The sequence below is a fragment of the Sciurus vulgaris genome (assembly GCF_902686455.1).
Source record: "Sciurus vulgaris genome assembly, chromosome: 5".
Classification (NCBI taxonomy): Eukaryota; Metazoa; Chordata; class Mammalia; order Rodentia; family Sciuridae; genus Sciurus; species Sciurus vulgaris.
The window spans coordinates 157,055,600-157,083,104 of NC_136465.1; the positions used below are offsets into that span (position 1 = coordinate 157,055,600).

Here is a 27,505-nt window from a genome sequence, read left to right on the forward strand (position 1 = left end):
TGACCCATGGTTAAAAGTTTTAATTGCTTTGACAAATGACTGCAAAATGACAAGAGTATCCTTAAGAAAATACAAACATGACCAAGGACACTCATGCAGTTATTTTCCTCTGATTAGAAAGACTTTTGAAAGAAGAGATCAAAAATAAAAGTCTCAGCTCTGGCAGCTGGCTCAGTGGTGAAGGTGTGATTTTTGGTTTTGTTCACAAGCATGGAGAGAATGGAAAAAATCCCAGAAGCCCTAAATGCAAAGAAAAATAAAGCAAAAAATTTTTAAAGGAAAGAAACAAACAAAAACCTCAGCTCCACTTACAAGCTGCAGCTGAGTGCAAGGCTCTGTGTGGGACTCGCTGGAGGAACTGGTGATGGCAAAGACAGAGTGCTTGCCTGGCAGAGCTGATGGTCCAGAAAGAGGACTTGGGGCTGATGCTTACATACTGAGGAGGCATGAGGTTTTAAAACGGATGATGGTTTTGCATGGAGATGGAGGGTGAATATGGTCAGAGTATTTAAAAGACCTGCCCAGGGTCACAGAGCTGGTAACTGTCACGGTCAAAAGTGACCAACTCCAGAGCCTGCTTTTGACCACTGTCATTATCCTGAAGCCAGTCCTGTCCAGACTTTTCAGTATGGGGCCTCTTGGCCTTGCAGGTGGGGGACTAGATTTACAATGTGTTCCCACAGGAGAGTTAGAGTCAGGGTTTATGGTGTGGTGGGTGTGGTAGTTAATGGACAGGCAGAGGGACATATTGCCTGCTTCCAAATCCAAGCCCAGCTCTGCTGTTTTTTGAGTTGTATAACTTCAGGCAAGTTGTTTAACCCAAGCACATAGGTTTCCCTATTCTAAAATGGAACAAAAATAATACTTACCTCATAGATGTCAACTAAATAACAAACGAAAATTCTCCGAGGCTCAATAAGTTTATTCAGGAATGAATATTTTGCTGAGAATATATATGGGCATATCAAGGAGTTTTGCCACGAGGGGAAATTTTTAAAGGCAAAATCAGTTTGTTTTCAAACAATTATCCTTGGTTCCAGGGATCATTAACAAGAGTAGTGTTGGCCCAAGGTTGACCAGGCTGTTGCTGGACAAACTTCCTCGCAGATGTATTTTCTGTGTAGTTATGGTAGCCTTTGTATCAGGTTATGGTTCTGACAGAGGCTTTCGTAACAGTTCTGGTTGTCAGGGATATGCGCATGAGCTTCCCTCCTTCACAACCTTCCTGGTTCTACTATTTTGTTAGAGTTTGACATGAGTGACTCCATTTTGATTCTGATCACTTTCACATGGGGTCATGGTGTGGATTAAGTGAGTTAACTCACATAAAATTCTCAGAATAGTGCCTGGCACAGACTAAGCAAGATAGTTACCATTAGTGTCATCTAAAAACTACTCGAGTTCACTTGGAATGAGACCTTGTAAGTAGACTTGGTTCCCTAGTAAGTGACTGTAGCAGAAGAACATAATGCCTATGACAAAGCCTCTGAGTATATCACAGAAGAGGCTGGAGTAATACAAGTGCTAGGAATGGCTGTATGCATCACTTCTAATCACATGTGTTCTGTGGTCTTCTGTTCCAACTGCTAACCTTACATAACGAAGCACCCAAAATTTAGTGGCATAAAATGACTACAGCTGAGTTAGACTCTACTATTTTGTGGGTCACATACTGGAATGAGCATAGTAGGACAGTTTGTCTCTGCTCCATGGTATCTGGGGTATTGGCTGGGAAGACTTGAAGGCTGGGATACTTAAAAGCCTGGCGACTGGCATCACTGAAGGCTCATTTGGATGGTACTTGATGTTGGCTGTCCGTTGGGTGCTGGGAACACAGTGTGGCTGTGGGCCAGAACAGAACATGAGCACTCTCTCTGTGGTTGTTGGGGCCTCTTCACAACATGGTGGCTGAGTTTTCAAGAATGAGCCTCCCAAGAGAACCAGCTAAGTTTCCATCATGTTTTAGCCTTAACCTTGAAAATTCTATAATGACTTCCCTACTTGTCTCAAGTCCACCCAGATTCAAGGTTGGACATAGACTCTATTCTTTGGGGCAGAAAATATCAAAGTCAAATTGTTAGAAGGGAGTATGGGAAGGGAATTGCTGTTGCAGCCGTTTGGGAGAAATTCAGTCTGCCATAGCACCCAATACAAGTCCTAATTTCTGGGACTATTTCTCCTCTGAACAGGGGCTTCTCCTAAGGGACCTACTTAAGCCATTTTTTAAATTAGTAATCTTTCCTAAATATACTGGGTTATAGCCATGGAGTTGCTGAGTGTGTTTATGCTCACAGGGTAGAGGATAAACTAGGTGGATTCTCAAAGGATACTTTGAAATAACCTGTGAAGTCTTTCTGGGTGTTGAATGGGGTTGCACATGCCCTTATTTATACAGGACAGCTTCCTTCTTTTTTTTTTTTTTTTAAAGGATGCTAAATCTAGAGGGTCACGCTAATTTATTTAACTTCCTTTGGCTAATTTTATTTTCTCACTGTATGCCTTTTGGTTTCTTTTTAACAAAACCTCACAAATAGTAGTGCTGACAACCTCTAAACTATTATTTACAGCCCAGAGTACAAGGTTCCATGTATTTCATAGCAGGGATTTATTAAGTATTAAAAATAATGTGTACTAATGTAACTTATTTAGTTAGGAGTTGCAGATTTTCTTTCTTTCTTTTCCTTTTTTTTTTTTTACCAACTAAGAGCTGTCTGAATAGATTTTATGGGCATCTAGAATTACATCTTTCTTCTGTGAGACATTATCATTCCGTCCTCAAGTGAAGAGTATCCTTTGTATGTAAGTTCATGAGCCATTCACTTAATATTCTTATATTCTTTTGAAGACAATGCCAGATGACATCAGTTCCACACTGCTTCTAAAACACAGCGCTGACTTTGATTCCATCCACTCACTGTTCACTTCTAACTGTCAAATTTGGCTAAGGGAAAAAGAAAACCCTTAAGAAAAGGCCAGGCTATTAATGTGCTCTTCAAAATGCTAAGAAAAGGCTAAGCTGTTTATAGCATTTCCAAAATGCTCATCTCTCTGAGATTTGCCTGCAACAGTGTCAGGGTGAAATACAGTCTTGTTCATCAAGGAACCGAGAGCCTTTGTGTTATCTGGACTGGAAGTACCAGTCCCACTTTCATCAGATGTACATTTGGGGGTAGAGTGATAAATTATATCCAATCAGATATAATTTAAAACAAGATATCTTGATATTATGTATTTGCTATAAAAGCAATGAGAAGTGTGTGTGCTCCTTGATTAACCAAGCCCAGCATCATCTTGGATACAACTGCACAGCAGTCTAGAAAGGAGTTTCCTGGAGGTTAGTCACTTCGTAGAATTCAGAAGGAGGCGAGAGACAGGGGTATCGTTAGCAAATCTGTTCATTCTTCTCTATTTTGCTAAAATGTGGGTTAAATGCTCAGTTTCATTTCTTTCTTTCACTTTGCTAAATTATTTGCCTTGATTAAGAAAACCAAACCTTAACAGTGGAATTGTATTATCATTTTAGGAAAGCATTTGATTTTTGCATCATAGAGCTGAATCAGTTGGAAAACCCTTGAGAATTCTCTTGACAAATGTTGTTTACCTTTAAGTAAATACACAAAGCAGGAGCAGGTATAAATTCATATCATTTGCCTTGTTTACTGTGGACACTAGCAATTTGAGATTTTTGCAGTTATTCTGTCTATATCCGTAGGTGCTAATGCCATCATGTTTCTTCCTCAAGCCCACGTGGTAGCATAGAGTGGTGGGAAGACACCTGGCACAAGTTCAAGTTCTGCTTCTAGTTCTAGTTCTGCCCTTGTGAACTAGTTACGAATCCTTAAAGCCTTCAGGTCAATTAGACGCTATGAAAGGTCTCGAAAACAATGTATCTGGTGAATAAAAACATAGTTGGATTTTTGGTTCTACCACTTGTTGGTTGTGAGACCATGAACAAGTTACTCTATTTCTCTAGGCTTCGGTTCCTTATCTGTAAATTGGTGATAGCTACTCCCATGTGGGACTACATTAGAAACTATGTTTAACACATTTGGTACAGCAGCACAGTGCCTGTGGTAGGCATTCCTTACATCCTGGTCATCTTTATTTCTCCCAGCCTTAAAATAGTGTGAGATGAATCATCTGTTCACTTGACCATTAGCAACTCCCTTCATTAGTGGCTTTTAGCCTACTTAAATGTTTGCTAATTCAAAGAGTAAATGGCCATTTAATAGATGTATCTTTAATGTTGTTTTTGACCATGCTTTTTAAATTAACAGTAGATTCACAATGCAGTTATTAAAAACTAATCCAGAGAGAGTTGGAGATGTCGCTGAGTGGAAGAGGGCTTCCCAGAAGGCGTGCGGCTCTGGCTTCTATGCCTGGCACAGCAAAGGAGGGAGGGAGAGAGGGAAAAACAGAGGGATCAAGCATGCCCTTTACCGTTTTCCTCTATGGCAACATCTTGCAGAACTATGGTACATCAGCACACAGTGGATTCACAGTGATACAGCAAGACAGCAAACTGGTTCACCACCCCAAGGGTCCCTGTTGCCCTTATAGCCACACTCACTCCCCTCCCCGCAACTCCTCACCACTAGCAACTGCCTATTTTCCAATTCTGTAGTTTCTTCATTTTAAGAGCATTATATAAAAGAAATAATACTATATGTAACCTTTTGGGGATTGGACTTTTTTAAAAAATCAGCACTATTCATAAGGAGCCATTAAACTATCCCTTTGATGAACAAAAATCTCTCTATGAAAACAGACACATGTTCTTTTCACAACAGAATTATCATTTGCCACGTTTGATGCAGTGTTCAGTGACTCCACTAGTCTTCCTACCCACCTAGGCTTTCCTTCTTCCTCTTCCTCTCCTCTCCTTCCTACTCCTCTTTTCTTGCCCTTTTCTTCTCCACATCCCTGTATCAACTGACAAAGGCTAATTGTTCAAGTTAGAGATAATAAAAAGAGTGAAATAGATAAACGTGTGTGAAATGCCTTTGAGAACTGCAGACTCTCTTAGACTTTTCTATGAGAAACTGCCAGCGCTGGCTGCCTTACAAGAGGGGTTTGCAGCTGCTGTGGTGTGTACTGACGTGAATAAAGAAGTCAGCGTGAGCAGGTTTTCTTTCCACACTGTGCACATAAGGTCTGCCCTCAGGTTTGCTGCTGCAGTAGGAGCTGCTAGCTAACAAAGCCCAGCATGCTTTGATTCTAGGCAGCAAAGTCCCCGGAACAAAACGCAAACTTCAGTTCTTTATGAAGCCTTTGCTCTAAAATAGAGCCTCCAGTTCCTAGTTGCTAGAAGTTAAGCCCAGTGAGCTCTCTCACAAAAAATCATCAAGAAATACCAAGTATTGTTAGAACTCTGGAATTTTCATTTTTGTGTCCCAGGTCAAAAGCCCACAGGCAGAGCCACAGAGCCCCCCCAGGAGAGAACCCAGCCACAGAGTACCCAGCTACAGCATTTCTTCCTTTAACTTTGCTGCTGAGCAGAGCCCTGACCTTTAAGTGCAGTTAGACTCTTACTCTGATAGAATTTCCCCCTTTTCAGAAATACAGTGAGGCCAAGCTTACCAGAGTGGAGAGCATTAGTCAGGATAGAGCAGGCTGTGCTTGCTAAAACAACAAGCCCCGAATCTCAGTGGCAGTACAGATTTCTTTCTGTCTCATGTATAGTCTAATGAGGATTCGGCATCTCTCCTCCGAGTCATAACTGTGCCATCTGCACTGCATAAGGAAACCCCTGCAGAAGAGAGGGCCACAGGATTTCCCTACACATTTCTATGTAGGGTGACCCTATTTTCTGGTATGTTTTCACAGTCACAGTTTACATATGTGAATTTAGAATAATGGTTCACATACTCTCCTTTCACTCTGACGTGTGTCCCAGTTCCATGAATTCTGGTGTGATCATTGTAATTTCTGCTTATATCCTGCTGGTCAGCCTAATAGGCAAGGATGTGGTAGGGAACATTGTAGAAGAGCAAGTATATATTTCAGTGACTGCTACTGATTTTTGGCACAGTAGGCCTTTGCAGGAATGCCATGAATTTTTAAACAGAAATAATACAATAACTTGAATACAAAAGCTCTGTTGAACTGATAGTATATGATATTGGTATTGACTAAGCATCCCATTCACACATTGTGATAGGCTGAGTAATAGCCTTCCCTGGGAGTTCTGTTACCTTGCATGACCAAAGATGCTATGCAGATGTGATTACATTAAGAATATTGTGATGTGGGGATTATCCTGGATTATTCAGCTGATCCCTAAATGGAATCACAAAGTCCTTCTAAAAGGAATCTAGGGGGAGATTTGACAAGATAAGCAGAGAAGAGAATGCGATAATGGAATCAGAGATTGGAGTGATGAGCTTTTAAGATGGAGAAAGGGGCTGTGAGAAAAAAATACAGGCAGCCTCTCCCCTCAGAGTTTAACCCAGTTAAACTGATTTAAGATTTCTAACTATAAGACAATAAGTCTATGTTGTTGTAAACTACTAAGTTTGTGGTAAAATTTGTTACAGCAGCAGTAAGAAAATAATATACAAGTACATTCTAAAGTAAAGCATGTGGCTTCAGATTCCCATTTCTAGTTAAGATAGATTCTGTTATTGTCCATTTTTACATGTTAGAAATTGAGGCCTGAAGACCTTAAGTGACTTGCCCAAGGTCCCTCAGCTAGTCAGCGTCAGGGTCAGGATCTATGTCCAGGTACACTGGCCCCTCAGAACACGTCCCTAACCACTCTGCTGCTCTGCTTCTCCCCTGGCACCCAGCTGCCCTCTGAGATCACTCCCACCATGTTTGTCAACCACTGGCAGGTCCAAAGCTCCCCATGAAATCCCCTGCTGCATGCAGCTTCTCCCCCACTCCCACCTGACTTCCATCTCCTGCTTCTCCCTTAGGTTCAGCACCCTGGACACCCACACTTTTCCAGCTCCTTCCTTTGGTAATTTTACAGAGGGTTCTAAGGCTTCTGAAGGGAATTCTCAAGTAAAGCTAGAATAAATATGAAATTATTGAATTTGTTTCAAATTTAAGTTTACAGGAAGATAATACCCCCTGGGAGACATTATTTCTGTATCTTCTTTCTACTCTTCTTTAATCTCTAATTCTCCTCCTCACACTCTAGGGGAAAGGGGATGTTCCTAAGGGCAATCAAATATAGTGATTAATAGAAGTGATACTGAAAATATATTAGTTTGTTTTACTAAGACTCACAAAAAAGCATCTAGAAATTTGTCATAAAAATTAAATTATTACCTCAAATCTCCTTTGACTGCATGTTGCCATATTGCCACTGAATGGTTCTGTAGTCATCCACTGAATTAAAAATCCTTGTGGCCTCCACTGAGCCATCCACATCCCCTTTTCAAGACTGAAGAACTTATTTTCCCAATTCTGGCAATGTGCTGGCTCATAGCCCTCAAGCTTTCAACTCTCCAGAAATTTCTTTCATCTAAAGTTTATGACCCCTTCTTACATCAAATTACTGGTTGAAATGGGGGTACAAAGAGCTGACCCCCACAACCACCACAATTCAAGATAACTCTGAAGGGCCATCCCAGCTTCAAAGCACCCCACCTTGAACTGGGCCCTTTGCTGTGATTGCATTTCAGTGTATCTTCTCCTTCAGCCTCGTCTTGCTTCCTTTCCTTTCCCCACAGGTATTAATCCCAGAGGTATTCCCTAATCCTAATCAACTTCTTGAAAGCTAAATTACATCTTAGAATCTGCTTCCCAAGTGTTTTTGTCAGCTTTCCATCACTATAACAAATACATGAGAAAACAAACTTATAAAGTGAAAAGGTTATTTTGGCTCACAGTTTGGGAGGATCTAGTTCATGATTGATTGACCACATTACTTCTGGGTCTGTGGTAAGAGGCAATACAACATGATGGGAGCATATAGCAGAACAAAACCACTCACCTCATTGTGAGTCAGGGAGAAAAAAAAGAGGAAGAGGCTGTGGTCCTACTATCCCCTTTGAGGACACACCCCCAATACCTAATACATCCCACTGGGTTCCACCTCCTGAAGGCTCCACCACCTCCCAGTAGCACCACTGTGAAGACCAAGCCTTTACCACATGAACCTTTGGGATGGGAGGGCAGGAATTAAGATCCAAACTATAATAACAGGAAACTAAACTACAACCATGACTGAAAAAATTAAAAACTGAAGACTAGTGATAAATACTTCTGAGCACACAATTAATCCTTAATTATTGGAATTAGAGGAATCTAAGGGAACGATGAAACATACTTTCTGGCTTAAAGTCTAATTTTTAAAACAGAAGTAGGAGGAAAACATCATACATATATCACCCACACAAGACTAAAAATACTTAATATAGTGTGACCCATAGTTCAATTCCATTTTTATTTTGACCTACCCTATAACAGTTAATTTACAAATGAAAAAAAAAAAAAAACCTTTAAAACAAAGACACCAGCCTATATTCAGTTCAAATATATTCAGTTCAATAAATGTAGTTCTTCCTTTCTCAGGAAATACTATCATTCCACAGTACAGAAATGTTTATCAACCATTAGCAAGCCCAAGGTTCTCCATGAAATACAAAGCTTTAAAGTCATTCTCTGGGGCTGGAGAGATAGCTCAGTCGGTAGAGTGCTTGCCTTGCAAGCACAAAGCCCTGGGTTCAATCCCCAGCACCACAAAAAAAAAAAAAAAAAGAAAAAAAAGTCATTCTCTGAAAATAAAGGTAATAATGTAAAATGAAATGTAATCACATTTAAGTATTATATTAGAATATATATCTCCACATCTCCACAGAGAATGAGAAATAGATGTTCAGTTTGACAAACTATCAAATAGAAGCATTTCTGTTAACTTCTCTATCTATGGGAACCTTTTCCTTTAACTCTTCCTTTTAACCCTTGATTATAAAAGCCCTGAACTTGCCTCTAATTCAGTCTCTTTGGAAAATGCCTTCCTAGTGAGAGAAAGCAGCTGTTCTTTCTACACAGTGCAGCATCAGACTTCAAAGGTGCATTTTTCTGGGCCTCAGTCTTAAGCACTCAGAATCAGCCAGGATATGTACAGCCTGAACTTTTGCTATTCTCTTAAAGTCTCTTCTGGTCTTCTAGGATTTTATCCTTAAATAGTTCTCTATGAAAAACATATACCTTTATCAACTCAATCACTTTGCATTAAGTAGAGTGCTTTGACTGGGTTCGCGTGGGGTGGGAATGGTAATGTGTGCAGAATAGGTGCCAAGGAGGAAAAGACCAAGACCCCTGAGACTTTGTCTAACTGAGCTCTGCCTTAGTTTGAATAATACTAGGTATAACTGCTATGTGGATTTTCCTAATACTTTGGACATTGATTATTGCTGGCATGGAAATGTTCATAATTGTGTTAAGTACAGTACCCCATTGGTGTCCAAAGTATTTGATCCAATTCTTTTTTTTAATTTTTTTTATTTTTACAGGTTGCATTTTGATTCATTGCACACAAATGGGGTACATCTTTTCATTTCTATGGTTGTGCATGATGTAGATTCATACTTTGTGCAATCATACATGTACATAGGGTAATGATGTCTGTCTCATTCTGCCATTTTCCATACCCCCTCATTTCCCTCTATATAATCTAAAGTCTCTCCGTTCTCTCTCACCTCCCCCTCCTCCAAGCCCCATTATTTATCATCATCCACTTATCAGGGAAAACATTTAGCTTTTGGTTTTTTGGGATTGGCTTTTTTCACTTAGCATGATATTCTCTAATTCCATCCATTTCTGATATTTACTATCCATAATTAGTTATGGAACCCACAAGTTAAGGGCTCAGTTCCACAAGATGGCCTTCACTTCAGGTGTCAGATGCAAATAGATGTAGCAAAGAGGGTGTCCAGGCTCCTCACATTTCCCCCTAGTCATCTACAAACTTGGGCCCTCCCTTCAGGTTCAGTAAATTAATAGACAACTCATAGAACTCAGGAAAACACTTTATTTCTGATTATGAGTTTGCTATAAGGGATACAACTCAGGAATACCAGATGGGAGAGATGCATAGGGCAAGGGTGAGGACCTGCCAAGCCCTCTCTGGGTAGGTTTACCCTTCCAGCACCTCCAGGCCTTCACCACCCTGCAAACATTCGGAACAGAGATTTTATGGGGTTTCATTTATAGGCATGATTAATTACATCATTGGCTATGATTAAACTTAATTGCTTCTCCTATCCTTAGCATATAAAAGACAGCAAATTCCGTGTGTTTTAAGAGCTCTGGGTCAGGAACTCAGGACAAAGACGAATACGTACTTTTTATTATGCCACAACTCTAAGCAATGAACATAATGTAAAATTGAGTTCTAAGCATATATTCCGCTGACCATGGTCTCCCACAACAACACTTCTCTGTGGAGGTCCTCTTCATGTATCCCAATAAGCAGACCATTGTTGGAAACATCCAGGTTGAGGTGAAAAGAGAGACAGGGACCCTCATGTTTTGGGTTTGACTGAAACATTTTGGGTCTGACTGACATTTGTTTTTTTGCACACATGAGATGATGTGTCTGAGCAAAAGCTGTCCTTTATTAAAAGGTGAACTCTGACCTTTATTAAAAGGAAACTCCATGCACAGCAGAGCCCAGTCCTTGTCAAGCGAGGGTGGCAATGCTAGTAGTGATAGTGGTGATTTAAGAAGGGTCTATTTTCCTACTAGACAATGTGCCACCTGAACCAATTCCCTGCACAAATGCTTCGTCCACTATGTCTTGTCTTTAATTTCCAATTTTCTTGTTCTCTGTAAAATGCTTTCTATAATATTATTTCTTTAAAATTTAATATTAAAAGATTTCTACCATCTCACCAATATGACTGTTTGATTTCCTATTATGTAAAAAAGCCTTTTCTGCCACATGTAGAGTTTTATTAACACAAAAATTAGAGTGATGAAAGATAATTTTATTCTCAGAAAAGTGTGAAATTTCCTGTGGTCTCGTAGAGTTGTATAAAAGCCCTTTCACCCTCCTGAGCTTGAGAGCCGTTTCTGTTAGAGTAGGGAGAGTAGTATCGATTATTGCTGGCACGGGGATGTTCGTAATTGTGTAAAGTACAATGAAACCAAATATATCTAGTTCTCCCTCATGTGAAACTTCTATTAGATGGGTCACCAGTCATTCATGACATCAGTTCTTAGTAATCTAGTATCATATTATCCTTTCTCCTTGAAATGTGTGTTTTTCCTCAGTCTAGGAAGAAATCCAATAAATCATTAGCTTCAGAGAAAGACGATATATTAAGAAGAGAGAGAAAACATGATAGAGAAACTCATATGTAAGAATGCTGGATGGAAAAACTATATGATTTCTTACCCTGAAGGCATTCAAAAGATTTTCCCCCTTGTCTCTTGCTCTGTGTTTTAAGGTTTTCAAAGGGCGACTGAGTGAAATTCATCCATATCACAAAACTCAGAGCTGTTCAATCTCCTGCTTCCTTGTCACAGTATAAGAATAAGCAAACCTAAATGATTTGTGGAAATTTGTTCTGCCTCCTCCCTGTTTTTGGTCATTTAACACTTAAAAATCAGTGAAAAGGCAACTGACACTCCTGAGAGGAGTAGGAAGGAGCAGGAAGAAGTTTCAGAGTAGGTGCTCAATAAAAACCCATTGGGTTGAGAAGAATCATAGCTATTTTGAAGACAATATAATTTTCCTTTCAATTGAGGTGAAAAATTGGAACAACAGAAGACAAGTTATAAAATCTTCATGACAACAGAATCTAGTTTTCATGAAGAAACTCATATAAAATATAGCATTGGCAAATATAGCACTAGAGAGAGCATTAAGCTCTAATGGCTTTCAAAATCCCCAAATAAGTTCAAATACAGGCCAGATTTTATTAACCTGTTTTTAGTGCACCACACACACACACACACACACACACACACACACACTCCCATTAACCTCCATTCCCTTCTTTTTACTATTTTGGTCATGAGAGGGCAAAATCATCATTTCTTTAATATTGCTCCGTAAAGTATAGTAAAGGAACTTAGTTACTTGCCAAACTGTGTTCCTCCTTTCCCTCCCTGGAGACTTTTCTAACCTAGGGGGGAAAAAAAAAAAAACAATAACACAAAACAGAATTCCTTAGTACCTTATGCTGGACAATTTGGATTCAAGACTAATTTTAAAAACCAAAATAAAACAAAGATTGAAGACTACATTATTCAACTGCCAATATTTTCTTTATTAAATGGCCAGGAAGTTCAGTAATTTCACCTGAAGTTTAAATTTATGTGAAATTCCCTATGGAAGAAAATCCTAAACTTCCCATAAAATTTATTTCCAAAAGCAGAAGCTGGAAATGTCGTTGTCCAGGGTACACGCTGAGCCTGTGGGAGGAAGGATTTGGTTAGGAGTGGAAGAGAGGCTGCATGAAGCAAGAGAGTCTTGGACCTGACCATAGTGGACAGGCAGGGTGGGAAGGACCTTAGAGAGTAGCTGGGTCCTGGGGGACCCAGTGCAGCAGAGTGATTAGGAATCTGTTCTAAGGAGTCAGTGTGCCCAGGCATTGATCCTGACCTTAATCTTGACTGGCTAAATAATCCTGGGAAAGTCATTCAAAGTCTCCAGGACTGGTGGGGATGTTCACTTTGTAAAAAATTATGTGGGCTCACTTTAAATGAACAATTGGGTTCTCTTGATATTTATAACATTGATGTACTTTGTGAGACAAATTTAGTGTTTTCACCTAAGCTAACACGTGAAAAGCTGGCCTTAATGATTTTGAGGACAGTGACTTTTCATTTTAATGTTTAATAAAATGTTTATTTCATCAATTACCCTAACCATGTTTAGGTGATTTCCTAATTTGAGTAAAAATAATTTAAAATGAAAAAAAATTTAAACTTCATTTGTGATAGTGGCAAAATTACTAAAAGCCTAGGTAAATATAACAAATATAATACAGGATATTTAAATAAAGATAAGGATGCAGCTAGTTTTAGTCAGTTGTTTCGCTGCTATGACTAAAGTATCTGACCAGAACAATTTAAAGGAGGAAAAGTTTATTTGAGGGCTCACAGTTTCAGAGGTCTTAGTCCATAGAAGGCCTGTTCCATTCCTCAGGGCTCCTGGTGAAGCAGGACATCATGGTGAAAGAATGTGGCAGAGGGAAGCAGCTCACATGTTGATCAGGAAGCACAGAGAGACTCTACTTGCCAGATACAGATATATATCCAAACCCACACCCCAGTTCCTGCCTCCTCCAGCAACACCATTTACCACTTAGTTAATCCCAATCAGGGGATTAAATCACTGATTGTATTTAAAACTCTTACAACCCAATCATTTCACCTCTGAACCTTTTTGCATTGTTTCACACTTGAGCTTTTGGGGGACATCTCACATCCAAACCATAACACAACTGTAGTTGCAATTTTATGATACCACTCATTAAGTAAACTTTCCTCTTTCCCCTAAATTGAAAAGTCAGTCAATTATATGTAAATATCTATCATCACTTCTAATGAAAGTTCTTAGCCAGAGAAATGGAAGAATTTTAAAAAGGTACAGGTGTTTGCTTTGTTAAAGATACAGGTGGAAGAATGGAAGAATTAAAACTGTCATTATTCACAGACAGAAAATCCAAAGTGTTTTAGATAAACTCTTAGGATAAATAAATTCAAGGAAGTTGCTATATGTACAATCAATACAAATGTATTTTTATTTATATATAGCATAAGCAATAACAATAAGTGAAATTTTTAAAAAGCTATCATTTATAGAAGTATCAGTAATTTACATGAATGTACAAAGGACTTAGATTAAACAAAATCCAGAACAAGACAAAACTGATGGACTTAAACTTCTATCAAATCTTATTAAAGAAACACAACAACACAGAATGAAACTGGAGTAAGTATAGATAAATAGTATAGAGTCCAGTGTCTAGAAAGAGAGAACCTCTATTCTACAAACATATAAATAGAATAGAGAGTCCAGAAAGAGATCTGTACAGATGCAGTGATTCTTCAGTACAGTGCAGAAGGGAAAATATTTTCAATAAATGAGTCTAGGCCAGATGAATATCTATATGGAAAAGCAACACACCTCAATCCTTACCTTACAGAATGTACAAAGTCAATTCCAAATTGATCAGAGGAGCAAATGCAGAAGATAAAATAAAGCTTCCAGAGGAATTCATAAGGAATTTTATCTTCATTACCCAGGTGGTGGCAAGGATTTCATAAATAGGATCCACATAAAAAATTACTAGTCATAGAAGAAAGATTGTAAGTTGGACTGTATTTAAGATTTCATTAACTAGGTGAAAAGACAAGCCACAGAGTGGAAGTAAAAATGTGTGTGTGTGTGTGTGTGTGTGTGTGTGAGAGTGAGAGAGATAGAGAGAGAGAGAGAGAGAGAGAGAGAGAGAGAGAGAGAGAGCGCAAAAACACAAAGGACTTCTTCGTAGAATATATTAAGAATTCCTATATATATCCATGAGAAAACAACTATTCAGTATTAATTGGGAAAAGATCTGCACTTCATGAAGAGACCTATACCCAAAGTATAGTGTTAATAGTTGTCAAGGGCATGACATTAAAAACATAAAGAGTTTCGTGACAGATATGAAATACCAGAATGGCCAAAATCTTAAACTGAAATTATCAAAGTCTGTAAAAATATGGAATAAGCAGAGCTGTCATACATTGCTGATAGAGAGTGTAAGCTTGAAAACTGTGGTCAAATTGGCCTAAAGGTAAACACATGCATACTCAGTAACCTGGAAAACCCCTCTTCTGTATGTTTCTCTAATTCTTGATCTGGGTGATGGTTTCATGAATATGTTCTTTTTGAAAAAGAGTATATATATATATATATATATTTCAATCATCAATTTACCTTAAAATTGTGTGCATCAATATAAAAATATAGAATACTATGTTTTAGCACAGATATAAACACATGAAGTACTTGACTTCCCTACCAAAGGGCTTAAAACACTTGGGTGTATAGAAAGGTAGGGGTAAAAACACAAGGGTGGGTCCTGACATTTTAGAGTAATTTCTGTTCTCCTGAGGACAATTAGTGATTTCTGGGTGACAACTCCTTTTATCTTTCTAATGTGAAACTTTCACCTGTGACCTCCATAAGTGAACTCACCATTTAATCTTCATGCTTTGACAAATGATGACTTGTTCATGAAGGTTCAATGACAAGGGTCAGAAGTCAGAATGCTCCATTTGTATCTAGTAAATATATTATGTCATGAAGATAACTCTAATATTAAATAAAACTAACATGGTCACATTGTTTTGTTAAAACCATTTCTATGTAATGGAAAGGGTTTTGCAACAAAAGAGAATTTAAAAAAACCAAATATTTTTAATGCCAATTATTATTTTCTTGTGTACTTCTTTGAAAGCCATCTACTAAAAGTGATTGAACATGAGAAGTTTCCTCACTATAAAATAGATCAAATGTTCAGTGCAATTAAATAGCAATGAGATACAACCAAAATAAGCATGGTAAATACATATAGTTCCAATGTATTAATATAGCAGTTAGAATCAATTGCCAAAACTGTTCCCTTTTTGCTGAATAAAAGTGATAATGAAATAGCAAAAGTAACAACAAAAATGAAGGTTTTTGACATTCCATAACATGCTACCTGGGGTTTGAGGAAATTCTCACTTATTTCTGGTCAAAGTGTTAATTGCTTCAGCTTATTTGGAAAGTAATTCTGGAAATAAATGTTAAAATGCAAAAGGTAAATACCTTTTGACTAAACAAAACAACTTCAAGGAATCACTAATACAGAAATCAAAAGCAGTTTACCCAGGGATATCTATAAATAGGCAAGCGTGTACAAAAAGTAGAAGCAACTTCTACAGAGAATGATGGAATAAATCAGGAGCGGGCCAGCACAGTGGTTGTGTACCCATAAAAAGGATGGATTCAGTAATAACAATATTATGTAGTTTTTATCGAGTGGTCATTGTATGCTATGCGTCTTTCTAAACATCTTATTTGTATAAACTCAATTCAATCCTTGTAACAACAATATGATATAGGAACTACTATCATTTCTATTTCATGGATGATGAAATTAAGATTTGGGCAGATCAAATACTTTACCCCCTCACAGAACTGGGGTGTAAGTCTGAATTTGAACTAGACTGTCTTACTCTAGAAAGCACACTCTTAATTTCCATGTATTTACTCTACCCTGAATCAATGAAGGAGGAATTTTTCTTATATATCATTAATCAAATAAACAAATAATGGTAATGTGGTCATCCTTTTTAAAAAAGAAAAGCAAAAGCCATATGGAAACATTGATTATATCAGAATTGATAAAGGAAAGGGGAAATCTCATTAAACTTTTTAATGCCTCTTTATTGTATGAAGTTCTAGAAAACATTGGAATACCTTAATGTTTAAGTGAATAAAAAGTTATCAAAATCAGCCTCACTTTTTTCAAGTTCATCATGCTCTTTTGAGAAAAGAAGGAATGAATGGTTCATTTAATAAGTAGTCAAGAAATGAATAAAACTTGTCCTCTAATTTCTTACCGTGATTCAGATCCACATCTCTAATTGTGTTCATTCTATGTAGCATGTGCTCGTTCATGAAGAAAAAGTACTTATCTAGATTGGTACAAAGTGGTTCCTGGTAAACATCATTTCCTTTCCATCAGTTTTGTCTTCTTGTTCCCGTCCTACCCCCAATCAAATAACCAACACTATCACCACAGAAGCAGTCTTTTATTCTGTTTTTCAGCCTGCTTAGGATGAGTTTGGCTGTACTTAACCTTCAGTCATGCCAACCCAGTGCCTCTTTCACATAGGGTGATCTCCACACATAATTTACTTGTGTTTCCCCCTTGACTGTAGTGTGACTTACACTCAAAATGAAGGAGGGAGATGTGTCAACAGCCAGTCTGTTAGGAAAGAAAGCATTTCAGTAAGAACAGGATCAAGAGTCCTATGCTTAGAACCATGAGCAAGTTTATATAAATAGTCCACATTTTGGAAGGACCTGATAATTTGAAGGCTAACCTATAAATCCTAATAGGATATAGAGTGACATTGTGACTTTTCTGCACTATAACAGAGATAGGAAGCTTTGGGCCTTACCTTAAGCAACAAAGTTAACTAACTTGCATATAAAATTATTATATGAAATTTGTGTCTGGGTATTTTGAGACTATAGTGAACAGTTTGAAAGAGTGTACTTCACAAACATTTTTATGCTTTTTTTCAGGTCCCATTTGATATTTCGCTGCCTTCTATATTCAATCTTGAGAGACTCTTTGATCTTGCTAATGGCTGTATTATATCAGGAGGAAGCCTTTTCAACTGGATAGTGTCCATTATTTCATGACCATCCTTTACAGGGTAATTTTACAAAGAATCTAATTGGTATTTTTCTTAGTTTGAAATAAGTTTCTGGAACTGTTCTCTTACAACTATAAAAATTATTTTCTTATGCAAGCTAGAGTTCTTTAAACTCTATAGTGTCAAGGAATGCTTTAGATAGCATTTGAATTAAATGACAATGCCATTACTAATTCAAACTATCTTGCAGAGGTAGCTAAAGAAAATGGAACAACTATTCTAATGTTTGTAGTAGTTTATATGAAGATGTGTTTAGACATGTCCATCCAGAAAAATCAGATTAAACCAATAGTTCCCACCTGAGAGCAGTTTTCTGCTTCAAGGTCATTTGACGGTGTCTAGAGACATTCTGGGTTGTTATAATTGGGGAAAGAATGGTATTGGCCTTTAGTGGGTAAAGGATATGGGTGCTGCTAAACATCCTACAATATATAAGATAGGCTCCCACAACCCATCCCAAGATGTCAGCGGTGCCAGTGTTGAGAAACCATGTATTAACTTCAATGTGTAGTAAATTCAACTCCAGAAGTTTGTCTATGGGTTTGGGAAGAACATTGAAGCAAATTAGACCTTCCAGATTTTATACTTCTGAGAAGTCCCATCTTAGTACTCTGACTCTGCAATTGCATATACCTGAGTTTGGATAGTAACTTCATCACTTGCTAGCTTTGCTACTTTAAAGAATTAACTGAGACTTTTAGGTCTTTGTTTCCTCATCTATAGAATGGAAACATTAGTGTCTTTCTCACAGGACTGTTGTATGTATCAAAGTAAGTGATTTGGTGCAATGAGGTGCTTAGCACAGTGTGTGATGTAGCAATATTCAAGAGTACTGGGAGTGCCTTTTCCCTGCCAGACTGGAGGAAGACCATGCATTTTTGACTCTGTCTAGCATCTAGAATGCTAAGCATAAATGCTTACCAGATGCTGGCCCATAAATTATTACTTGTGGCTAAATAAACTAAGTAAGTAAATGTGTTTTTCTATAGCTAAATGGGATTCATGTATTGTTCTTTATTCCCAGATTATGAATTTTCAACTTTCATACAGTGTTAAAAAGACCTTTTGAAATTTTTTTCAATTATTTATTTATTTATTTGGTACTGAGAATTGAACTCAGTGGTGCTTAACCTCTGAACTACATCCCCACTCCTTAAAAATGCCTTTCTCTTATGAAGCACTATAATAGTTCTAGTAACGAGTATTTTAAAGTGGTCTCACTTATTAATAAAAGGTGAAAAAAGGATCAATCTTATGTTGGTCCCTAATTTTTTAAGTGTAGAAATCCACGGAATTTCAAAATTTGTAAATAACCTAACTAGACTTGTCCTACAGTACTACATTAAGTCTTTCTGGCAAGGCATGTAAGGATCAAAAGGATTTGGGCAGTTGAAAAATTGCTGTAGACCTTTGCTAGAAGCAGGGATGCTATAGGAAAACAGAGGCATCCACGTGGAAATGCATTTGGTGCATTTGCAGAGTTCTTGCCTACTACCTAGCTGGTGTGTGCAGTTAGCATGGAAAAGGAGATGAGCTGTAAGGATGGTCTAGAACAGAGACTTGGGGCTGACCCAGTAATTGATGGGGTGCCATTACAGATGGCTAAGGAGAGGAAAGACAAGTATATGGCACTAGTCGACATCTGTAAAAGGAGGTGAGTGAAAGGAATAGCCTCCAGGGAGGATAAGCATGGAGAAGAAAAGGAAAAGTTCTTAGGGAGAGAGAGAGAGACAGAGAGAGAGAGAGAGAGAGAGAGAGAGAGAGAGAGAGAGAGAGAGAGAGAGAGAGAGATCACTTGCTTCTAGGTGGTGAAGGCTTCTAAGTCCTTTGGTCTGGGGCTAGGATTTATAAATATCTCTGCTGAGTAGAGAACACTTTGAAGATTTGCATTTCTCAGTAGAGGAAGTTACTTTTTTTATGCAAAGTTTGGCCACCAAGGGCGAGAAAGATGCAGTAGATTACCTACACATTTAATACAGGTGTGGAAATACCACATGACTAATAACCAAGGCCATTCACTTCAACCTAAAGTTAGCATCCTGAGTTCATCTTCCATTATTCATCACTATTAAGTTTTTACTACTTGGATGCTTATCAGTTTTTGTTATTTTAATTTTATATATTTGTTTATTTTTGTGGTGCTGGGAATTTAATCCAGGAGCACATTTCCATTGAGCTATATTCCCAAGCTGTTTATTTTTATTTTATGTTGAGATACTTTGAGTCTCACTAAGTTGCTGAGAGTCTTGCTAAGTTACTGGAGCTGGCCTTAAATGTGGCCATCCTCCTGCACAGCCTCCTAAATCACTGAGATTATAGGGTACCACCCTGACTGGTACATTTTTTCTTATTTATTAGGATGCGTGTACTGTTTTCTAGAAGCCTAGAAGGATGCCTGGCACTTCACAGAGATCTATGATTTTATATAATACTTGTTAGATGAATGGATGAATGAATGGATGGATGAAGGAAGGAAGTGACCAAGGCAATATAACAACATGGAGTCTAAAAAAAGCAGGAGGTAAAGTTATCACAACAACCTCCACTGTCATTACTACTACCACTTTGCCCACTCTTTCTGGAGCAGTTACATCATGCAAAGCACTGTTTTAGTAAGCACTTCACATGTATATCTCTCTGTGTTTTCCCAAAAATTATGACCATGGTGCACATAGCAGTACTGAGGTCATGTTACAGAGGGTGAAACAGAAGTGTAAAGCAGTAACTTGCCCAGTGATCGAGGTCAGCTGAAGATGGAGCCAGGATTTAAATCCCGACTGGAGAATCTGAGCTCTCCATTGCTAAACTGACTTCCCCAGCCATTGCACTCATTCCGTGGCTCTGGAAAATTTGTAAGTCAAGGGAGAATAAGACATAGCTGAGCTTCAGTTAAAATTGGAACACCTATTATCTGTCCTAGAAGGAGACTTATAAAACGACTTGCAGACCTGAATGTATGCCGCAAGAAATGTGATGGTGTGGGGGGAGGCCATGTTATCTAAACCAATATACTGTTTTTCTTGGGAAAGGCAGGTCCCTTCCAACCATTATAGATGATATAACATTTCAGTGTAGTTTTTACTTTTTCTCCAGTGTCAGTTATTCATAGATGCTGTTATTATTGGGTGTTGTTTTTGTCTCAGAAGAATACTGTCTAAAACTGCAACAGTTCCTGCAGTCACAATTTTCCCATTTTAACATCATTCTACAAAGTCCCCATCTCTTCTAAAATAGGAGCGGCACTCACTAGTTAAAGCTGGAACTTTCTGTGCCAGGTGCTGTGGAAATGATGAACTGGGCTAAAGTACAAACAAAAAGAAAATTCAAAATCTACCAGATGAAAGATGTGTTTATTTTCAGAAATGTCTTTCAGGGATTTTCTTTTTTCTTTAAGACCAAATAACAAGTTTGCAGCTGCTTTTTTCTTTTTTTTTTTTTTTCATGCAATGTACAGTATCTGCGAGTGCTTTATAGCATGCTCACACCTGCAATGCTTTCTATTTGTTCTAATCAGAGCAGAGAATAGCAGAAGACAAACTGAAAAGGGGAGGGAAAGGAAAGAAAAAAAATGGGGGAGGGACGGAAGGAAGACAGGGAAGAGGGCAGCTAAGCTAAGTGATAGGTAATAAAACCCAAGTGCTTCCCACACCTTGCTCCTTATCAATCTCCAAGCAATTGCTTTAGAAATTGACCACCTGCCAGCTATTCAGAGGCTTAAATGCAATGGTCTCGGTTCACTTCATGTGGGCAGCTTTAGACATTCCCCAGCCCAGCGGACTTGTTCTCCTTCACTGAATTGCAGGGGAGAAAATGGTTCACTTTACAAGAAACTTGGTTTTTGCCTCTAGTTTACTTGTTGTTCCTTTCTTCTTCCAGACAATATCATGCAAATGCCTCCATTCCACTTCCTGTGACTGGGCAGGAGGTGGTCATCTTCCTCACCACCTAGGGCACTTCCGGATGCTCTACTCATTTAACCTCTAATGGTACCCTTTAGCATAGTTTTGAACTATTGTATTTTTCATAGCCAGCTTTCTACCCTTAGCTCAAGGGTGTCATAAATGTGAGTCTTCCCTATATTTCTTTGAGTTTAATTCAAATCGAGGCCAGGTATATCATTTTTTTCTAATTTATCTTAGAGTTTCCATAAAATCTGGGAACTTAAGTGAAATATACAGCAAGGATAGTTTCAATCTACAATATATACAGATGTTGTTTATTTATTTATTAATATTATCTGTGTGCATAAGATCAGACAACTGTGATTTAGGAGAGCAAGCAATGGGCTCAAAATTTTACTGCATAACTACTTTGCCTTTCTCAGGTTTGAAATGCTGTGGACCCCCTCATGTGTAAAAATGTTTACTGATGCATTGATTATCACAGCAAAACTAAAATTTAAAAACCTACTAAATATCCCTCAGATGGAGACTAGATAAACAAACCACAGTACAGTCATACAGGAAAATATTATACTGAAGTTATAAATGAATGAGTGATAGAACACTAAGCATCTGCAAGTGAAGTAAAGAGACGTGTCTCAATCTGGATTCTCTTCAAAAGCAGGTTGAACAAAAGAACAAAATTAAGTGTTGGAAAAGGACGTATAGGAAGATAGCATTTACGTAAAATTTAAAGCAGGTAAAATGCCACAATATATTATTTATGGATGTGTGCACATATACTAACAATATATTTTAAACACAAGTTAATATTTGACACCAAATTCAGGTTGTGATCACCTGTCGCATGAAGAAGGGAAACGAGCTCTTGGAAGAATGCCCAAGATGTTTCATTTGTATTTGAAACATTCTCTTTCTTAAGTTGGATATTTTTTCTGTTTTGTCTGCTTTTTTGCTTTTTTTAATGGTATATTTCATAAATTAAAAACAAACATTATTTTCCTTCCTCGCCTTGTTGACTTTGTACAGTTTTTGGCTCACCAATCAGTAAACATTTCAAGTGAGAGATATGATTCAGTTCTCATTATGTGACTGCAACTGAATGGTTCACATCTGGTTCCATTATTTTGGGTTATAATGACAACTAATAATCATTTTGAAACTAATGTCAAACTATATACATATTACCAATTTTAGAAAACTCCATCTATGAGTGTATTGATTTTTAATATAAGATGGTACAGCCTTACTAAATGTTAATTAAATTGAGGCAGATTCCCAATACAATTCCTATCAATGGTAACTTTTCTCGTTGAACTTAATAAATTATTTGATCTTCCCAAATTATACACATGCAGATTGTTTTATAAGATTGCCAGTTATGCAAAATGAGGTTTACATGTAAAATCCATCTACCATCTATAATTTCAACATTTAAAAATTATATTAATAAGTTTCTCTTTATCAAAGATTCTTGTCCTATTTTTGCTTTCCACTTCAGTGGAGCCTTGTAGAGTTGCAACTTTGACACTAAAATTTCCATGGCAACAGATATTTTTTGTCATAAACACAGCCATGATTAAGAAGAAGGCTTTAGTGACAGCAGTTTTCTTCATAATTAAATTCATTAGTTAAAAAGCTGGGTTAAGAGGCATAGGAATTTCATTACAAGAAGTATGTTTTCAACTGGAACTTTGGAAACAATACAAAATTTAATTGCAAGTGAAATTGCATTTGCTCCTGTTTGATAATTAAGATAACATTTATACATTTTGTGTTAGACAGGTTAGAATGAAACTAATCTAAAACCAGATTCTGCCCAAGTCCAGACACCTTGAACCCTCCCTTTAAATTGTCCATGATATGAAAACTCAGTCGATTTCTAAGTAATTGAGAGATTTCTAAGTAGTTTCATAACTTTCCTAATTTAATTCTCTCCCACAAGATTCACAAGAATTTCTTGGGCTGATTTCTCATCATTATAAAAGCAATTTGGAATTAATGTAGAGAATTTATAAAGTATAGAAAGGTACAAAGTAGAAAATTTACCCAGAAGTCCACCACTGTGAAATAAGCAATGTTAACATTAAAATATATTTCCAATAGCATGTCTAATTATCTTCCCCATTAGCCAGGAAAAAAACCAAACAAACAATGTTCAAACAATGTTCAGACTCAAGATTTGAGGCAACTACCCACATTTCCTGAGTGTATCATAGAAGCTTATTGGCTGGGAAAATGCTCCAGTTGGGAGTGTTTAGACCTGGTGGTTTGGATGAAATGCAGTTAGAATAATCAGGATGTAATTAGAACCAAAGGAATTGTCCAGAGTTCTTCCTGGTAATAAAGTATACGGTAATGATCCATAGAAGGAGGAAAAAATCAAATCTCCATTTTGTCCTTTGGAGACGAGGCCTTTAATCTCTGTTTCATAGATACATTAGTGTCTCCCTGACAAACTAAGCTCATTCATTCAAGCCTACATTCATTTGATACACTTTTTTCATTTAATAGATTTTATTCGTTACTCTGCCTTTCCTTCCTGGTGAAAATGTCCCTTCTCTCTCTCTTTTTATTTAAAAGAATATATTTCAAATGCCCACTCAGTGCTAGGGACTGCATACGTGAGGGGTACTGCTTAGGCAGTCCCTTCCTTTGAGGGCTTGTGTCCTATCCAGAATTCCCACTCCTGACCATATGAATCACTGTTTGATATATCAATATCTGTGCTCCCATGTTTGAGATATCTGTGCTCCCATGTTCATTGCAACATTGTTCATCACAGCCAGGATGTGGACTCCACCTAAATGCATCAGCTGATGAGTAAAGAAAGAGAAATGAGGTATATATCGACAATGGAATGCTATTCAGCCCTTAAAAAGCAGAAACTTCTGTCACATGTGTCAACTGGGTAATGCTGAAGGACATTGTTAAGTGAAATAAGCCAGGAATAGACAGACAGATACTACACAGTCTTACTTATATGCAGAATCTAAAAAAATTGAATGCATAGAAGTGAGTAGAATGTTGGTACTAGGATCAGGGTATGGGGGGTGGTTGGAGATACTTTGGTGAAAGCATACAAAGTTTCAGTTAGACTGGAAGAATAAGTCCAAGAGAGCTATTGTGTTCTAGCACTATGGTGGCCACAGTTAATCACGATGTATTGTAGTTTGAAAATTGCTGAGTAGATTTTAAGTGTTTTCACCACTAAAACAAAGAATAATACATATATTAGTTAGCTTAAATTTGCCATTCCACAATGTATACATATTTCAAAACACCAGGTCATACATGGTATAATTTTTATTCCTATAATTTTTTAATTAAAAAACTTTTTTTGAAAAGCTCATATCTAATGATCCCAGTTCTTCATTTCTCACTCAAACCAGGCATCTCCTCTGCCTCAGAGCCTGTCTGCACCATTTCTTCTCTGGTGCCTCCATGAAACACTCATGCTTTCCCATGCTTATTGTATGTCTGTCCCCTCCCTGAGGTCAGGCAACAAGGTAGGCAGATTTCACAAGGAAATTAAAAAAAAAAAAAACCTTTTTCCTATTTTGTACAGAAGTTCCTCATTAAATTTAGTTTTTCCTTTTTTTACTACTAAAATTGAACAATTTTCAGATTTTTTATTGGACCATTGCATTTTTTTTTCTATTTTTATTCCTTTTCAGGACCTGTACTCAATTTTTTTATTTGTATGTTCATCTTTTTCTTATCGATTCCCAAGACCCACTGATAGCAATGATATTAACCCTTTTTACATATTCTCCGAATTTCAGATTCTCATTTGCTTCTTGGTCTTTGTTTACTGTTTAGTAGTTCTTGTTATCAAAATTGTGGTAGTCAAATCTGGACCATTTATTTATATTCAAATTTGTTCAAAAAGAGATTTAAGGTAGCTTAGAAGAATGTATTCAATGCAAGGACAAGAGTATTAAATGCAGATAAGAAAAATCAGGCAAAGAAAACAAATAAAGATAGGAAAGTAATATGGGGCCAGGAGTTGCCTCAATTGTTTTTAAAAAAGATGCCATTGCGTGCTTTGCATTCATTAAAGGTTACCCTCAGATGTGGCCGACTGCTCTCCCATAGCACACGTTGACAAGCAAATCAAATGCACAAGATCAATGGTGTTGCAAGGGAAAAACTGGGACATACTCAGAAGGTGCAATGGTATTCCTAATCCTGATGCTAATCCCTACCTCTCTACCCATCCCCAAAAAGGTTTTCCTGCAAATCCTTATGAGAACACACTTTATAAACAAACCGTATCTTTAACAGCAGCCTACAGGTCATCTCACAGGTCAAGAATTACATTTCAAGAATTACAGACTCACATTTCAAGAATTACAGACTAATTTTTCAAGGATTTGTTCTTTGTTTTAATTTTGCGAAACAATATCCATTTCTAATTAATTAGTTTAAAATAACCTGGGAGGCATGCAACAAGGGAAGGATGTCAAGGAAAAGAATATTTTTTATTGATCTTAAAAACAGTTTTATTTTTGTATGAGGGGAAAATGCTCCAATATGACCTTTTACTTAGAGCAATTTCACTGGTCAAAAATACTTTTCAGGTATGTTTGGGGTAGCGTGGAGAAACACAACAAACATATTTGTCAAGATTTCAAAGGCTGATGCTTTGAACTGCTCAAAGTAAATTGGTCGGTCAGTCCTGACACTGCATTCAGAATGAACACAATGTACGACTAGTGTTGCTACAACCCAGGTAACCACAGAGTTCTGCTCCAGGTGCCAGAAGTCAAATTCAAAGCCGAGGGAAGAGATGCTTCTGCAGGAGCTGAGCATAATGGGAAATACTGGTACATTTTCTGGATTTCTGATTGAAGGGAAAATAATTTTTTTAACATGACATGACAATATTTTTTAGCTGATTTGGGATTATAATTTTTAGAGGGTAATAGATTCATAAATTTAAAGGGTCCGTGTAATTTATTCAGTTCATTTCTCTACTATCAGTTTAAATCCCCTGTAAATTGTCTCCCTAAGAAACAACCAGGTTAGGGTTGTAGCTTAGTGATAGAACACTTGCCTAGCACATGTGAGGCAAATGTAAAATTTGTGTCTTTGGAATTTCCTTCCAAGCATTTGAAAATTATAAAACCATTCTTTGCTCAAGGTCTGATCAGAATCAAGTGGCAGACTAGATTTGACCCACAAGCCATAGTTTGCTGACCCCTGACTTAAAAGACTGTCTGACCAGAGTTTTAAAAAGAAAAACAGAACTCTCTCTCTCTCTCTCTCCTGGCATATATTCTCTTTTCTCTTCTCTACACTCTCATGACAACCCATCTTGTAGCACCACTTATATGCCAAAATCCTCCAAATTTTTATCTCCAACCCAGACTGCTCCCCTATCACCAGACTCCTGTGGCCACCTGCCTACTTGACATCTCCATTTCCAGGTATAATAGCTTTTTGAACTTAATACAATCCTAACCTTCCAGGAATTCTGGCTTCCTTAAAAATGGGTCCAACTTCCAGCAGCAGGCAGAGGCATATTGGCATTCCCATGGAATTGACCCCAATGTCGCAAATGGTATTTCAGTGTTGGGCTTACATTTCTAACCTGTGTGTGGTGAGATGAGGAAATATTCTTCTTTTTTTCCTCTTCTAGGGATCTATAAAACTGAGAAATCAATCAAAAGTGTGTCATCAGATTGAAGAATTTTTCAACAGTATCTATCAGCCTTTGGAAATGTGGTGAGAAGAAATAGTGATGATTCAATATACTGCTTCCACTGAAAGTTCCAGTTCGGATTTGGATCTTGCTCCATCTGATTACTTATGATGGATGCAGATACTCCAAACATAATTTGAGTTTTTTGCTGTTATTTACACTTCTGTACATTTCTTTAGTTTGCTTTTATTTTGTCCAGCTAATCTATTTTCTTAGTTGCTTTCAACTTCCCCATTCTCTTCTGTGTTTTGAAAAGAATAAACATTTGACTAAATTAAAACTACCTTCTGATAAACATGAGTACACATGAGTATAGTCCTTCGTTTACTCACTACACGCTTTTTAAGCATCGTTATACAGTCCACATCATTCTAGGCTCTGAAGACACAAAGATCCATATGCCGTGGCCCAACGCTTAAGATGCTCACAGTACGTGAAGGACAACAGAAAATGTAAACTTACAATTCACAATACAACAGTGTAGATGTTAGAATGAAATGTTTTAGAA

The 27,505-nt window shown here is 37.5% G+C and overlaps 1 protein-coding gene across 1 annotated transcript in view; it reads left to right on the forward strand.

Moving 5' to 3' along the window:
• CFAP54 (cilia and flagella associated protein 54) overlaps positions 1 to 27,292 on the forward strand; it is a gene marked incomplete at its 5' end in the record, with an annotated part of 326,512 nt that extends 299,220 nt beyond the window's left edge. Inside the window, 2 exon segments of the mRNA XM_079142877.1 lie at positions 17,255 to 17,388; positions 26,935 to 27,292. Coding sequence (XP_078999003.1) covers positions 17,255 to 17,374 — 120 coding nt within the window. The 3' untranslated portion in view covers positions 17,375 to 17,388; positions 26,935 to 27,292.
• Between the last annotated feature and the right edge of the window lie 213 nt (positions 27,293 to 27,505).